General features: G+C 39.0%; 1 protein-coding gene across 1 annotated transcript in view; it reads left to right on the forward strand.

Moving 5' to 3' along the window:
- The window catches only part of TSPAN12 (tetraspanin 12), a 62,142-nt gene that overhangs the window by 11,591 nt on the left and 32,946 nt on the right, over positions 1–17,605 (forward strand). Inside the window, exons 3-4 of the mRNA XM_050936350.1 lie at positions 6,640–6,722; positions 9,137–9,272. Coding sequence (XP_050792307.1) covers positions 6,640–6,722; positions 9,137–9,272 — 219 coding nt within the window. The remainder of the gene's footprint in view (positions 1–6,639; positions 6,723–9,136; positions 9,273–17,605) is intronic.

Genomic DNA, 17,605 nt, shown 5'->3' on the forward strand with positions numbered 1-17,605 from the left:
AAGAAGAATACCTGAATTTCTCCTCTGTAGTTTTCTACTCCCCCAAGCTCCAATAATATATCTCTGTGTAAATATTTATTATTTAAAAGAATTGAACAGCATTTCTTATTAACCCTCACAAGTGGTATATGCACCTATTGATAACCCCATTTTACAGGTGAGAAACAGGGAGGTTAACTGATGTTATGAAGGTCACAACAAATTGTCATGTCTAAGTCTGTTGACTCACAGATAAGGCCTAACTCCCACTGCTGACCAGAAAGTTATTCACTGTTTTCCTTTTAGCTATAAAATGGGCCTAATAATATTTTGCCCATTATCTGTAGTTCTTATGGCACTAGACAACGGTCTGTGGGCACACATCAGTAGTTTAGATAGCATAACAAAATACATTGTCAATTGGAAGCAATTTTTCTGAAAAGTGGTGTTGTCTAGGGCATAAGACACGAGTCTTTCACATCAGAGATCTGTGCTGTGCTGCAAAGTTCCTGTGTGACCTCGAGCAAGTCACTTAACCTCTCTGGATCTCAGTTATGTCTGTTGTATAATGGAAACAGTATTTTCTTGCTTCCTGGAGGATCAGTATGAGGCTTTATTTAATAAGAGGTAGAGGTGTTGAAAGTAGTCATGGAGTAGATGGGTACAAAACTGAGAACTCAGTTCTCTCTACATTCTCTTATGCTAAAGACCAATAGTGTTGGAATGTAGGGGGCAGATTGGTCCCTGAGTATTTCAGGAAAAGAAGTTACCGTAAATAGCTAAGTTAGCTACAGTTATGCTGTGCATCTGAGCTGTGAGTTTAATGGTGAAAGCCTATGCCATAATGTTCTGTGTGTGCACTAAGCAATTTTTCACCAGGTTGAAGCTTAGTCAAACCCAAGCCAATTTTCACTGGATCACTCATGGACTTACTGAGGGTTATTTTTATACTAAAATTAAAGCCCAGCATTTACTCAGGCTGAATGGTAACTTACTGTGCAAGTAAACCTATTGAAGTTACAGTAACTTTTTGTGTGTGGGGTAAAATGCTACACAGCATGAGTAAGGGAATCAGAATCTGACACTAAAATTTTTACCCCCATCCATTTGCTTTGATGCGAGACGTTTTTTGTTTGTTTTTATTTTTTAAAACATTTTTTAATAATGCAGAAATTGTTTCCTGCCTTCTCCACATACTCCCAAATGGATTAAATGTTTTTGCACAAATTTGCAAAATAAAATAATGATTAATAAGAAAATCTCCTTCAAGTAGATCATAAGCATGGCAAATTTCAGCCCAACAAGTAATTTTTAGGTTGTGACCAAAAAAGTTGCTAAGAATGGAAACGTATGCAACCTTAGTTACAAGGGTCAATGCTCTTCCCCCTCTCTTTATATAAACGTATGTACATAGCTTAACTGAAAATATCAAATTTATTTTTCAAAATTAGCCATGACCTTTCAGACATCATAAGAAGCAGAGCCATGAACGAAGTTCTGCAGGCATGCTTAATGAATAAAAATACCTTTTGATATTTTCTTTTAAGCCACATAATATCCAATTTATATAAAGCCTCTTAACAGTAATTTAAGATTAACTTGTACGTGGCCATTCCTAGCTCTCTGAAAATGTTCTTGTACATCTAGTTTCTTAGTTGTTTGAATGGGATACAGTCAAACTTCAAAACGAATAAAACTAGTTTGAAAGTTAAATGTCAATATGTGATTTAAACATTTATTTTGAGTATCATATTTGAAAACAACATTATTATCTTTAATCAAGATGAAAATAAATGTAATATGATAGGCAATTTTATAAACTCAGTTTCATGTTGATGAATATATAAAGTACTGTGAATTCTGCAGCCAGCTGTAACAGATATTAAAAAGCTTATTATGCTTATGACACAAAGTGGGGTTCAAAGAGAAGTTGTCAATTAAAAACTTATTGATGTACTGATATTATTACTAATGTGGGGGAAATTATTTTTGATGCTTCCCCCCCCCCCATTATACTGTACCCTTCGATGGTCACATTCTATCTGGTATAGCTTCCTTGCTGGTTAATATTTCAGTGCTAAATTAGTAATGCAAACAATTGGCTGAAATAGGATCTGCCAATTTTAATTCCTTTTGGCCTCCCTCCAGAAACACAACAAAACCCATCACCTTGCCTCTTATGACTTCTCCTTGGAAATTGGATTGCAGCAGACTGTTGGGATATGACTGCCATTGCTTGCCCCATCAGGCTCATTTGCACCCCAAGATTTTTTCTGTGGCTGCTGTGGCTCCTTCCTGAGGAGATTGCGAACACATGAGGCCAGATCTTTAGCTGGTTTCAACTGGTGTAACTCCGTTGATGCCAGATTATACCAACCTTAGGATCTGGCCCAGGGTTTGGTGCTGAGTGCCCTCAGTTCCACTTACTTAAGTTGGGAACTTTGCAGGATCAGGCCTATGCTGAACAACAGCCTCCTACTTCCAAGTTAGAATGTTATGGAGTGGCATAGTCAGAGAGAGAGACTACACTGAAAATTAGAGGTGTGATTACCCTGCCTGTGTATGCATACTTGCGCTAGCTCTTATCGAGCTAGCATGAGTATAAGTAGCAGTGCAGCTGAGGCAGCATGGGCGGCTAAGCCATGCCGTATACATACCCTCTGATTTCAAGTGGGTTTGTACTCGGCAAGGCTCAGCTGTGCCTCTGCTCCCCAAGCCACTGCAGCGACATTGCTATATGACTTGAAGTAGCTGTGCATTAAGAGGGGAATCACACCCCTAGCTCGTAGAGTAGACATAGCCTGTGTGAATAAAATAGTGGGAAAATGGGATTCATTTTTTCTTAATTATTTACATTTTTTCTATGTAAATTATTTAAAATTTGCATGTTATATTGAAGAAATGGAGGAACCATGACTAGAAGAATTTTTTTTTAATATACTAAATATTTATGTGTAACAGTAGAGTGCACCATATTCAAGTCCATAGATACAGACAAAGAGAGTTGATCTGGAAATCTTCAGAATTCAGGAGGAGGAGGTGGTGCTGAGGAGAACAAATTACATTATAAGCACAGATGCTGTGTGGGTTGATGGTTTTTTTTCCTAGAGTCAAAAAGCCAAAAGTTCACATTATATTTATATACATAATCTAGCTGCCAGATGGCTTCCACTTATAATTCCCTGTTTCCCTCCCTCCCTCCTGTTCCCTTTTTTTGTAGAGAAATAGACAGGGTTTTGTTTCTGAATGGGAGTCACTATGCAAAGTATTGTGTACGCATAGCTTTAATGTCAATAATTATGGATGGCAAAGTGTTTTGTGTTTTTTAAGGGCAATGGTCTCTTTAGTGAATCTTTGAGACCTATCAAAAATATTCTTTGAGGTTGGCTAGAGAGGGAGAAGAAATTAATACAGTTCTAGGCTTGACATTGTCTGTGCCCTCTTGCAATTCCTTTCTACAAAAAATCTGGAGATATGTAAATTTGAGTTTGGAAATGAAATACAAGGAATATTTTATTCTGTATAGTTGAACACGTTGATTCAAGGACGGTCATTGTCATAATTGTAGATTTTGATCACAGAGTGATGATCAGAGTTTTCCATCAGTATATTCGGTACTGGACTTTGGAGTGTGAAACTGAAGCTAGAAGAATTCCTTCCATGGTATCTGTTCTTTATATGGGGAATGTGTCTGTGTCAGTATGCATCATAACATGAATGAGAGAAGAGGATCTGCCCGATTCTTAATATAACGTCAATCCGACACAGCAATTTAGAGTGGGCCTGCCAAAAAAAAAAAGACGACATTTCCTCTGTGTGTAATATCCACTGTCTGATGCAAATTTAAGAAGAGGAATTTCTTATATTTAGTGTATGTCATGCAAAAGGTATGTTATCTTTGCCATTAAAGATACACATTAAAGGAGAGCAGCAAAGGGGAACTGGATGGCTCATGGAATTATGAATGACACCTGAAACCTTTCATATGTAAGTTGTTCTTATGAGGGCTGGTCTACACTGGGAGTGGGGTGGGGGAGAATCTTAGATCGATTTACCTCTTGTCCTCACGGTGCAGGATCGACGTCCGTGGCTCCCCCGTCGACTCCGCTACCGCTGTTCATGCTGGTGGAGTTCTGGAGTCGACAGGAGCGCGTTTGGGGATTGATATATTGCATCTAGATGAAACACGATATATCGATCCCCAAGAAATCGATCACTACCCGCCGATACGGCAGGTAGTCTAGACGTACCCTGAGTCTGGGTTAGTATTAGCAGTGATAAAGTTGTTGGTATAGGTTATCAGTTGTAAGTAAAAGGAATTGGTAGTTTTCTTCCAATAAGTAGTAAACAAATGTCCACATGGTATAAAACCAAACACTTCCCTTAGTGTAGTGCTGAAGAAAGCACTGCATTGTTTAGCAAATGGGAGTTTCTTTCTGTTGCTGTTTCCTCTGCAGTACCTGTTTAACTTCATCTGGAAGTTGTTGAGGAGTAAGGATTTGATGGTTTTCTCCACCTCTATTGAGCACTTTTGTAGCCTTTCTGATAATACAGAATGAGCCAAATGCATTCCACTCTCAGTAGTTCTACTGTATTTTAAACCAGATAGTAATATTTACAAACACTTTATCTTTGTCACATATATTTATCAAAAGGGTTTTAAAACTATTTTCATTTGCCTGTTGATCATGTCATAGGAAAATGGTTCATTCATAATGTCAGAAATGCCAGGGACACTTGTACAATAGTCTTGTGGCTTTTGTAAATACCTTTAGTCAAATGCTAGAAACAAGAGGTCTGTTGCTTGTTCAACATTTTATGTCACTTGTTTCTTCTTCCCAGGCAGGATTTCCTGGAGTTTGGCTCAGAAATGATCCCAATTCTTTTCTTTTTTTTACTTTGTTAATAGCTTCCTGAATGGCAGGTCTGAACAGTAGAAGAAAATGCTCTCTACTCTCCATTTCCCTAACCAAAATACATCTCCCACAGAGCTTTTAGAAAACGTGCAGTGACATAGAGTAGAATTTTAACATGCACTGACTTTTAGGAGTATGCACACAGCATACAGAACACCTGAGGTTCCTGCTGATGTTGCTTAGAACCAGGACTGCATGCTCTATTAGATGCAGTGATTTTGAAAAGGAGGGATGAAGTAACCACTGTGACTGCACATGAAATTTTAAAGGCAGAAATAGCCTGCTATATGTGTGCTGCAGACAAAGAATCCCAAGAATGTAATAAGGACACAGAGAAACCATTAAAATGCATTAGTTTTTACCCGTTGACTAGTTCCTCATAAGTATTTTCGTTCACTGTCAGGGCACACATGAAGCCAGCACTGAACTAGATAAGGGAAAATCTGAGACTCCTCATAAGAAGACACTGTTACTAGTGAGAGCATCATAGATACACCACTCAGTAGAAGCATTGCTGGGTCTGGCACTCCCTTTCTGAACCCACGTGGAGGGAAAAGCGAGGTGGAGGGCCATGGCAGCGCACTGGCTAGCATGCATACTTTTAGAGATTTCCTAGCAGAAACCCACTGGCTAAGTCCCCCTCTTAATGCGTGGCACGCAACTGCACAAAGTTGCCATGGGGGCTTGCAGGGGATCAGTGGTGACTGATGAGCTATTCAGAATTAATTATTTGCATTACAGTAGTGGCTAATGGCTGCAGCTGAGATCTGTTGTGGTTGGTGCTGTTGATACAGAGTAAGGGTATGGCTACACTTGAAATTTCAAAGCGCTACCGCGGCAGCGCTGTGAAGTGTGAGTGTAGTCGGAGTGCCACCGCTGGGAGAGAGCTCTCCCAGCGCTGCACGTAACCCACATCCCTTACGGGTGTAGCTTGCAGTTCTGGGAGCCGCGCTCCCAGCGCTGCGGCACTGATTACACTGAGGCTTTACAGCGCTGTATCTTGCAGCGCTCAGGGGGGTGTTTTTTCACACCCCTGAGCGCGAAAGTTGCAGCGCTGTAAAGTGCCAGTGTAGCCATGGCCTGAGTGGCAAAGAGCTATAAGGCTCACAATCCAAACAAAGGATTGTTATCCCCATGTGACAGATGGGGAAACAGGCTAGGAGAGTAAATGACTCGTCTAAGGCCACAGTGAGTTTATGTCAGAGTGAGAAATTGAATCCAAGTCTTATGAGTTTAACTGCAAAGTGATCACCATCCTTCTCTAATAAAATAACCACAATAAGTTGATTTGATTAATACTTGTGTCCTCTTTACCGGGATTGGGATCGTGCCTCACAGGTTGCTGGCTTCATATGTTTCATGATAACCACTGGAGTTTTGATAGGAAATCTTTGAAAGAGTTATTGATGCTAGAAACAGTACTAACTTCCTTCCATGGCTTCTGCCCTCCTTAGGGTATAGTACTGGGGAGAACTGGTGTGTGTGTGTGTGTGTGTCAGCCAACGTTAGACTTACACCTTTTGACAGAAGAGCAAAGAGCAGGCCTTCCTACGTAGTTATACAAACTGGAAGGGAGATGATAATTGAAGCTGCCTCTCTAAATACTTAGATAACCAGTTCCAAACACATGTAAGCACAGCATGGGAAAAATATTGTTAGAAAAAATGATACAGTAGATATTTTTGACAATTGATCCAGCTTGAATTTTTAAATGCTTGATAAATAACACCATTTTTTCTTTTAGTTGATGTCCATCAGTGTGTTGGGTGTTTCTGCTTGGATGAGGGACTACCTGAATAATGTCCTCACTTTAACTGCAGAAACAAGGTAAACTTTTTTCCTTAAACCTAATTATCCATGTACTGAATGATGGTGCTACAGTTTATCAAATATACCAGGGTTTCATAATTAACTTTTCTGTGGGAAAGGAACCCCTCAGTTAATACACATTTTAGCACACAATGTGATGTGTTTTGAATCACTGGAATCAGAGATGGTGTCAAAGGGCACATCTACCTGTAGTGCTCCCCTTCTGGCCAAATTCTCTGGCAACCTACCTTCATAGGTTCTTAGGCTTATGTCTAATAATAAACCACACCCCAAGAAGCGAGTTTATTAACATGAAATGAAACCTACAGCAAAGTATCTTTGCTCTCTTCCCCCTCATCTCCCACTGGACACAGACCCTGCCTTCCTTAGGTCTGACTGGCTCTAAGCTGTACACTGGGCTCAGTTATCAGCTTTTCCTAGGATCTACAGCTTCACTCTGCTCCACAGTTTCCTCTTTCTGTTTCCCTCTTTATAAAGCCAACATGGCTTCCCTTAATGCCCAACTGGGCAGCAGGTAACCAGTCACATGTGCACTGGACCCTGCTCCCTCTTAAAGGGGCCAGATCCCTCCTATCTCCCAAGCCTTCCTGTGCCCAAAGTGGTCATCTTTTGGTCAAATTGTCCAACCAAGCAGGCACTAATTCTTCTGCAGACATCAGAAAGTCTGGAAAATCTTTGTTGATACCCTTAGTCTTGCTGCTCACAAACAATATAACCAAAGGTTGTCTATTACTATGCCCAATACACTTTATACGACTCATGTAGTTGCCAAGAATTCTTGGCATCTCATAATTTATAACATGCCAGACATTCTGAATGTTCGGTCTTTGGGCTATGTGTGGAATAGTCAAGATAGTCAGGCTGTTACCCTGGTTACTTTTATGTAATGCTGTTTTGTGACGTTTTTGAGAGGAGCATCCCTGAATGTACACACATGTGCCTCTTTCACCTTTGGGAAAGCCTATAATAATATCGAGCTTCCTCTTGGTTTCCAGTAACGAATGTTTTCGAGGCTTTTGGGATTCTTCTTAACTGAACCCACTTCTGTTCTTCCTCTTCTTTCTCAGCCAGTTGTCTCTTGAGTTCTGTGATCAGAGGCTGCAGCTCAGCACTCCGGTTGTGCAGCTTGGTGGAGTTCCCCTTAAGCTTTCCAAAAGTTATCTTCAATTCTGGCATCTGCTTTTTTCCATGAAGCAGGCACTCTGCCAGAGTTATGACCATGGCTTTGTACCCGTTCTTGAGTTTAGTGAGACTCTTAGACTTCTCCTTGGTGTCTGTTGTAGCCTTCCCCAGCTATAGCTTCTATCTGGCACTTTCTTCTCTGTTTGTACCATAGGGTATCCAAACCCCATTATACCCAAGCACAGTGTTTTGGACTGGCTCCTGGTGTGCTGATTCTTGAAGTAGGGATCTCAGGTCCAAAGCATGGATGCCTTTAGCTTGTAAAAGCTTTCTCACCTTTTTAAGGACTGCCTCTAGTTGCTTGGTTCACTCCATTGCTCAGCCAACCTATCCATAGCCTGGGAACACCTCTGTCTTATTTGAGCCTCATGAACTTTCATCCTGTCATCCAGTTTCTGCCAGGGAGCCTTCATCTGGTTCTGTAGTTTGTAGAGGTTATTGGTGCTTGTATCAGGGATCTGGTTAACGGCATTTTCCTAAACTTTCAGATCCTTTTCAACAAATTCCAGCCTTTCTTAGACAACCCCAGTCAGGGAATTGTGCTGTCACTCAGAGCATCTCACTGGGACTTTCTGCAGAATCATTTCAGGCCCATGCATCTGGTTTGGTTCCTGGACAGTTGGCTGAACTCTTGGGCCATTCCTTCAGCAGCTTCCTCAGCTGCTTCCTTCCTGAGCATTTTGAGCAGCATTCCTGTGTGGCTTGATGCTATCCCCAACCTTCCTCTTCCTGTTTCCTCTTTATGAGACCCATATGCCTTCCCTTAAGCCAAATTGGGCAGCAGGCAATCAGCCACAGGTACACTGGACCCCCCTCCCTCTTAAAGGGGCCAGTCACCCTGTGACAGATGGGAAAAGACCTGTTAAGTAATTCCCCCTTTTAATAATAATAATAAGTATTAATATATTTTATTACTGTAGCCCCCGGAAGCCCCAGTCAGGAATCAGGACCCAAGAGCTAGGTGCTGTATAAACACAGAACAAAAAATCTCTGCCCCAAAGAGCAACAATCTAAGTATCCAATCTTCCATAACTTGGAAGAAACATAGGACTTTAAAAATACCATTTAAATGATTTCCATGATCCCAGACTGCTAACACATTTTAAATTATGTAGCAAATAGTAAATGCTATTTGTTTTTTAGACTGTAATATTATTAATTTATGTTTAGGTGCTTTGATTTTGGTGTAGTACTTCATTATTTTAATTCTGGATTGTATTTGTTTTCAGAGTGGAGGAGGCTATCATTTTGACTTATTTTCCTGTGGTCCATCCAGTCATGATTGCAGTCTGCTGTTTCCTTATCATTGTGGGGATGTTGGGGTACTGTGGAACAGTGAAGAGAAGCCTCTTGCTTCTTGTATGGGTATGTTTTCACCTTCAAAACAATTAACTTCTATTTTATTTAAGCAAGGAAGAAAAATGTTCGCAATCCTGCCCCTAGATGAACATCCTATCTTGTGATTATTTTTTTATCTTGTTTAGTTATGATGTCAGTGTTGTATTATAATTGCAAAATGCACTGTAGGAAAGAATTCATCATGCCAGGGCTTGTTTTCACTACCGGGGAGATCCACGCTGCTGCAATCGATGCAGCGGGTGTCAATTTAGCGGGTCTAGTGAAGACTTGCTAAATCGACGGCAGAGCACTCTCCAGTCGACTCCAGTACTTCAGCTATCTAAGAAGAATAAGGTAAGTCAACCGGAGAGCGTCTCCTGTTGACATAGCGCAGTGAAGACATTGGGATAAGTCGACCGAAGGTACATAGCTGGAGTAGTGTAACTTAAGTCGAATTACCCCCGTAGTGAAGATAAGCCCCCAGGGTACATTAAGTTATGATTGAAAGGCAAGCAATGGGAATTGCAAAAACTTAGTTGATGTCAGTAGTAGAGGAATCATTCAGAAAAATTCTAGTACTAATCAGTGTAGGAGAATGAGTCTATGTGATCTGAAACAAACCCTTATATTATAGGCCTGACTTTTAGTAACTAACTTTTTAATTAACCTGGCTTCTACTTCTACATCCACAATCAGTTGTAGGCACAGGTAACAGCATTTATGTGCCTAACTAGCTGATTTGCGACTGTGAGGTTTGAATTCTATTATTTGCATCTGGAATTTTGCAATTGGTCAGGGCTAATTAAAAATCTCAATTTCAAGTTGCCAACTTTCTCCTTCCCTCGGAGGCTATAAAACTTCAAGCCAGCAACAGACTTGGAGGGTGAAATTCTCCCTTGTGCAAGGCTGTATGCACAACTTGAGCCTGATTAGGCCCTGACCCTGCAAGGTGCTGAGTGTCTTCAACTCCAGCTGGAATGCAGTGGTGTTGAAGATTGGGCTTTAATCCTTTAATGTGGGGATTAAGTAGAACCCAAGCAGTCCATAACCTTGTATGAGGACTATTGTACTGGAATGAGACAGATTTATACAATTTGTGGTGATTGCTGTAATTCTAACAGGAGTAAATGTAACACTGACAGTATCCCAGTCATTGTCGGGGTCAAACCTGGGACCTCTGGAGTTTAAAGCATGAGCCTCCACTGCATGAGCTAAAAGCCAGCTGGCTGAAAGCAGACTCATTTTATCCTTCTCTTTAAGTGGTCTTAGTGCTGCTAGATGGGACAGAACACTCCACCTAGGAGGTGTGTGGATTACATAAGCAGAGAAGTAAAACCCGTTAGCATATAGGAATTACCCAGGAGCAGCCATATAGTAATGGAGCTGGTGACACCAGGGCATGTCACGTCTCCCTGGAAGTTTCTAAAGCTGCATTTTATGCATATGTCTATTTCTGCCTAATTTTCTCAATTTTTGTGAAAAATGAGGAAGAAAAGATGAAAGAATATGTCTGACTCACTCTGCATCATTTTTATCCACTTTATTTATGTGATACAATCAAAAAAGAATTATGAGGGCTTCATATCAGAGAGGCTTGTTTAAGAGGGATGACTTTGAGTGTTATTTGACATTATCATTGAAAGTTCTGTAGCACTAATTGTTATTGTGTTCTGCTAGGTGCAACAGTAGCAAGCACTATTTGTCCTCTTGTGTATTTTTTAAAATCTCAGTATTGGGATTATTATTTCATTTTTAAGAGAAATGCTCATTTTAGCCTACAGTAATAGAATAGGAATAAGTTTTAAAAAAAATACTATTTCCAGGCTTGATCTTGCATCATCGAAGTCAATGGGAGCAGGTTCCAAAACGTACATTACAGATTTACTAGTCTGGCAGGAAAATGATAAAAGTTATTTCTGTAATTCCTGACTGTATAATTACTTTGTGAATTATATTATTTACATGGGGAGACACAGTCTTTTGTAACTTTTTCTAGGCCGAGCTAACTCTCAAACATTAGTTATTGCGTTAGGTGACTTTTTAACATAAAGGGGTAAAGCGTTTTTATTTTATTTAAACAGAAAAGTTGTTGACATCATGAGACCCTTTAGGTTTTTTTACTTTTGCCAGAGTTTTTAAGATTTTTTTTAGTAAAACACTTTTATTGTATGAAAAAAAAATCACTAATTGCTATGATTTTAAGACAAAAATGAAGATAAATACACTGTGAAGCCCTGTTTAATTATGTCCTAACAATACATTTTATATTTGGCTGAAAATTTGAAAAAAATCCTTTTCATTTTTTCAGAATTAAAAAAAAAAAACCGGCAACCTAAGAGGTGCAGTATTTTATTTAAAATGCCAGCTAAGAAGAAGAAATTGTATTAAAAACTATAACCATCTGGAAATAAATTAATTTAATGTGTATTAAGCAGTCAAATCACATTAAATCAAACGAAACATTCCTACAGCTTAACTTGCAATATTTCACTCTCAAAAGCCTGAGAACTGGCTCTTGTTGACCAGACTGAGAAGCAAAAAATAGATGATATCTTTCAAGTATGCCACACTGTTTGACTAATTCTTAAATAAGCAGAGTGCTATTGTACTGCAGAGATGTGCAGCCATAAGTCAACACTCCATTCATCAAACTAATCAGAAAAGTGATGTGTCAACAGAACAAGCTTTTGCAAAACCAGATTCACTGAAAGATAAGGAAAGAAACCAGGTGTAAAACATTAACAACCTTCTCTGTCATGCTTTTATTTTTCCTTTTGAGATACACAAACAGTTAAAATGACTAAACCTAAAAATGTTTGGAACCAAAGCCTGAAATTCTTAGGCACTGTGTTTAATTGAATGTTTTAAAAAATATCTAATAACATTTAAGAATCTTAATACTTAGATTCCCCAAAACATGAATAGAATAATACAACTAAATAAGTAAAACTTCTTAATGAAGAGCCAATCTAGCAATCATTAGTAAATTTGTACCACTCTGAGCAAATTGCAGTCATTTGTTCTTGAAATTCTATTTATAGTTAAATATTTGAAAGCTTTACAGCTTAAAATGAGCTATATGCATAAACTGAACTGACATGTTTATCCTGCTTAATAACAACAGAATGTAACCACAAGATCATAATTTATCATCTTCTGTAGCTTACATATGATCACTTGACAGTGATCTAAACTGCGAAAACTTTAATTTGGTGAAAATGGAGTTCGGTCTGTTTATGTAGATTTGATCTATTAAAAGTTTATATATTTACAAATACATATGGCAATCTCTGCTCTCTCTGTGTATATACTATATACATTTGCTTAATTTAACTCTGAAACTTAGTCTCTAGTATCTCATTGATCTGACTTATGTAGATGTAATTATTATTTTTTAATTTAAATTGTCTTCAATATTAATATTCATGCAAGTTAGTAGACTGTGTGACTGAAGATGTCTGTAATAAAGACAGCATGTGCATTATGAGCAGCTGTAATGTGAATTTCTTTGTTCTCTTTTAAAAATGACCAAAGCCCTGAAGTGGAGATGAATACTTTAAGGAATCAGGCTTTCTATCACCTCTCTTGAGGATTTCTCCAAATCAGAGATTGCCTGTTGTGATAGTATCTGTGTGGTTTTTGTAGAATGGCCTGTTTACCACTAGGTAGTGAGATGAGACTACTAAATTAATTTCAGTTAGGTTTGATTGCTCCCCATAACAGGAAACAGCCAGTTATTTACTATATTGCATACAGCTGATGCAGTTTAACAGCACTAGTCCTATAATGCAAGCCTTAGCACAATAAAAGAACGACCTTTTATACTATGAATTTAAATCAGTGCCATTCTAAAATTAAACAGATATTATTACTAAGCAAGTAAGTCCAGTCATTCACAATTTAGTGTAATACAACTTTGTTGTATAGCCTGTTTCCTTTTTAAATTTCACTAAAGGAGCGAAGGTAAGAAGTAAAGATAAATGAGAAACAATGTTAACAATTTAGGGCCCCAATCCTAAAGGATACAGTGTGACTTCAACTTTTATTGATGCCCATGGGAATTGAAGCATTGATCGCTTACTAGAGTAGCCCCTAAGAGAGCAGACTAGTTTCCTGCGTAATGTAGAATGAAAGATGCTGGCATTTAAAGATTTAGGTCTGAATTACACTGTTGCTGGATCTAGTTATGAAAAAAACACTTGAAAGGCATATGATTTAAAAAAAATACTCAGTTTGATAAATTCATGGGAGAAGAATATCAGGATGCGACAGTATGTGTAAGGCACGTAGATTTCACTAATTTTTCATTTTTCAACCTTATGTGTCTTCTAAACTAACTTACGTCTCATGTAAGAATTACTTTTGAGTTTAAGTTAAAAATGAAAATCTTCTCTTTCTCTTCCATATGACCTACACTGAGAAGGAGATTTTCAAAGGCGCAAAAAGCATTTAGGTGCCTAACTCCCCATGTCTTTCACCTAACTGCCCTTTGTGCCTGGAAAATCGCCCTCTGAAATGATGGAGCTTGAATTGTGGGTGTTTTTTTTTTGTTTGTTTGTTTGTTTTTTAAAGGGGAGGAGAGAGAAAGAAAGGGGATACTGCATATAAGCTACTAGATTTATAAGTGGGAAAACTTCTTAACAGGTAAATTTAATTAATGCATCTGACACTTATCATGCAAGGTCATATCAATTTAGATAGCATTAGTGGCACAATCTTTACATTTAAAAATTTTAAAAAAAATTATTTTTCAGCTAAAACAGTATAAATGGATTTCCCCTTAATATCAAGCATGCAAGTCATCTTTTTTTATATATATATATAAAATATATATATATTTTTTTGAGTACAAGGAATATATTTTCCAGTATAATGACTCTCCATTTTCTATTGTTTTGCAGGATGGTCCTATGGGTAGGGAGTTAGCCTAGGGCTCTGAAGATCTAGTTCAGTCCTCTGTCCTTTTTTGTTATTTTGCTCTAGACTCTCTCCAATTTATCCTTCCTAACTGAAATACTTTGCATTTATCAGTATTGAATTTAATCTTGTTGATTTCAGACCATTCGCCATTTTGTCAAGGTTGTTTTGAATTCTAATCCTGTCCTCCAGAGTACTTGCAGTCCCTCTCATCTTGGTGTCATCTGCAGATTTTATAAGCTTACTTTCTACTCCATTATGAAAGTATTGAATAGTATCAAACACAGGATTGACTCCTGTGGGACCCCCACTAGATATGCCCTCCCAGTTTAACAGCAAACCATTGATAACTACTTTCTGAGCTCAGTCTTGCAACCAGTTGTGCACCCACCATATAGTAATTTCATCTAGACTACTTTTTCCTAGTTTGTTTATGAGAATGTCCTGTGGGACTGTGTCAAAAGCCTTACTAAATTAATAAAAGGAAAAGCTATTGGAAACATTTTGAAATATATTAGGGTTAATCTGTTTGCAGTAGCATTTGTCACAAACATGGTGGAAAACTGTTTATCCTCCAAGCAGTATTTATTAAGACATTTTTCTATGCAGGTAAAACACTTGTTTAACAGCATGTTTTTAACTCAGTTATGATGGAACGAGGATATAATCTATTTTGCCCCTATCCACACCAGCCAGACCAAGCTGTGTAAGAACTGGATTCAATCACAAATGAGTTTAACTATTGTTAAACTAAGTTGTTGTGTAGATGCAGCCAAATGTGCCCCAATAATAGATATGCTCAAAGGATTGTATTCTATATTGGTTTTTATACCATGCTTATCACTGTAGTATCTGAGCACTTAGCAGGTTAAGAGAAACTGTAGCCATGACCTGACAAACACAACCGGAGTATGAACCAGTGTTTTATGTTGCTTACTTTGGAACAGATTCTTTTACATCCATCCATTTAAATCAGTTGGGATGCCTAGGTGTTACAGAGGATTGAATTTGGCTGTTTATTACAATGTAAGAAGTCTACTATCATGACAAATGTGGCTTTCTCTGGATGGAACTTTTGTTCTCTGTGGAATACTAGTTACAGAAATCTATAGCAACACCTGGCTCTTTGCAGCTCTCCTTGCTCCTGCCAGCATGGGTTAGTGAGAGAGTCAGCCTCTTGATAATTGAACTTGAGTCTGTCTTGTGGCAGCAGGTATGGCTGTGGTAATAGAGGAATCCATTGTGACCCAAATACAGTACTAACAAAATCACAGCTGCTCCATTACCTTGTACAAATATTTGGCACAGGAATTTTGTTATTTACAAACTCGGAGGATTTCATTATTATTAACCAACCAGTGAAAGAGAAAAAATAAATAACTGACACAGGTACTTAGCATTGGATCTGTAGAGTTTAGCATTAGACAGGACAGAGACTGGAGTTCATCATTTTCTGATAGCATGGCTTTCATCAGCTTGTTTGTTAAAATTCATGCTGCCTAATGTGTAGCTGGGGAAGTAAGGAGCACGCAATTTGTAAATGTCTTTCAAAATTTATTCTCCAGTGTTTTAAACTATAAAATTACTTTTGTGGTTAACACACTGTACATTTCTCAAGCTGGCTGGCCTATCTTTTTGAAAGATGGATTTAAGTGTTTTTGAATGTTGTAGTATATAATGTTTATGGAAAGCCAGATCTGTACCTAAATTTAAATTCAGAGTAAAATAAGAATTATTTGTATTTGAGAAAGTAAATATATAAAAATAAATCTTTTTGGGCTAACATTTTCCATATGAGGCCTCATCTCTAAGATGAAGTTTTTGAGGTGATGTTTGATTGAATAGAGTTTAGATATTTTTGTATTAGAATTGGGTGGAGAGTTAATTATTTCCTGTTCTGACTAGTGTTTTTCATTCACTTTGGGTAGACTTTGACAAGTTAAACAGCAACATTAAAGAGACTCATTGCACAACCTCACCACAGGGTAAAGCTCATCTGTCCAGGAGCTCGAGTTTTCTCAGGGGCTGGTCTGAGACTGTGGGCTGAATTACCGCGGGAGCTAAGGACCATCACAAACGTCACTACCTTCTGCTGTAAGTGCAGGACACATTTCTTTGTTCTTGCCTTCATAAACGCATAACAACATGTGTTTGTTTGTGCGGACGCAGGCACATTCATGTATCACAAATGGTAGAAAGTGCTGAGCATTTTATGGAGCTACTGGGAATCACAGCAACTGCAAGTATATAGGATACAGATGATGATACACTAGAGCTGTTTCAGTCACCCATATGGAACCAACCAAAGAGAACTGCATCTGGGTCATAGAATATCAGAGTTGGAAGGGACCTCAGGAGGTCATCTATTCCAACCCCTTGCTCAAAGCAGGACCAGTCCCCAATTAAATCATCCCAGTCGGGGCTTTGTCAAGCCTGACCTTAAAAACTTGTAAGGAAAGAGATTTCACCACCTCCCTAGGTAACCCATTCCAGTACTTCACCACTCTTCTAGTGAAAAGGTTTTTCCTAATATCCAACCTAAACCTCTCCCACTGCAACTTGAGCCCATTACTCCTTGTTTTGTCATCTGCTACCACTGAGAACAATCTAAATCCATCCTCTTTGGAACTCCCTTTGAGGTAGTTGAAAGCAGCTATCAAATCCCCCTCATTCTTCTCTTCTGCAGACTAAACAATCCTAGTTGTCTCAGTCTCTCCTCATAGGTCATGTACTCCAGCCCCTAATCATTTTTGTTGCCATCCGCTGGGCTCTTTCCAATGTTTCCACATCCTTCTTGTAATGTGAGGCCCAAAACATCAGGGAGCAGCCACAAAGACTTCATTGCCAGAACCATGTGAGAAGGTTGGCTAAACCAGATGGAGACATCTGGGTGCCAGCAATGGAAATATCTGGGTTAGTTTAGTTTAAAGATATGAAGTACAGTGGATACAGTGGGACTCAATTCTGAAAGGGTGCTGAGTACCTCCCTCTCAATACCTATTGAAGCTGGGGCCTGAGGATGCTCAGCATCCTGTAGCACTTGAAAAGTAACTGTATGGAGAGGTAGGGATTACTTTTCTTCACAGAGCTCTGACTGTGCAGTGCTGTTGACATAACTCCTTCCCCTTGGTCAGTAAAAATAGGCAGCTAACATAAGGACCTGTGTATTCTAGTGGCGCATCTCCCACCCCCTCCAGAGGGGCAGGCATGCAGTTGGCGGGAGTGCCTAAATCGTCCTGCAAGCGATTGGGATCTATGCAAGTGCATATGCTCTGTTCATCCCACCTCTTGCAACTAACATCAGTCTTGAGCGCTCTGTTACATAGTGCCTGGGCAGAGCAGATGCTCTAGTTCAGGAGCTTATTGCCCAGACTGTCCGAGAGGGAAGAGCCATCCAGCAACCACTCATAGCCAGATGACTGTGCAATAAAATGGTTCCTAAC

Source organism: Gopherus flavomarginatus, chromosome 1, assembly GCF_025201925.1.
Source record: "Gopherus flavomarginatus isolate rGopFla2 chromosome 1, rGopFla2.mat.asm, whole genome shotgun sequence".
Lineage (NCBI taxonomy): Eukaryota > Metazoa > Chordata > Testudines > Testudinidae > Gopherus > Gopherus flavomarginatus.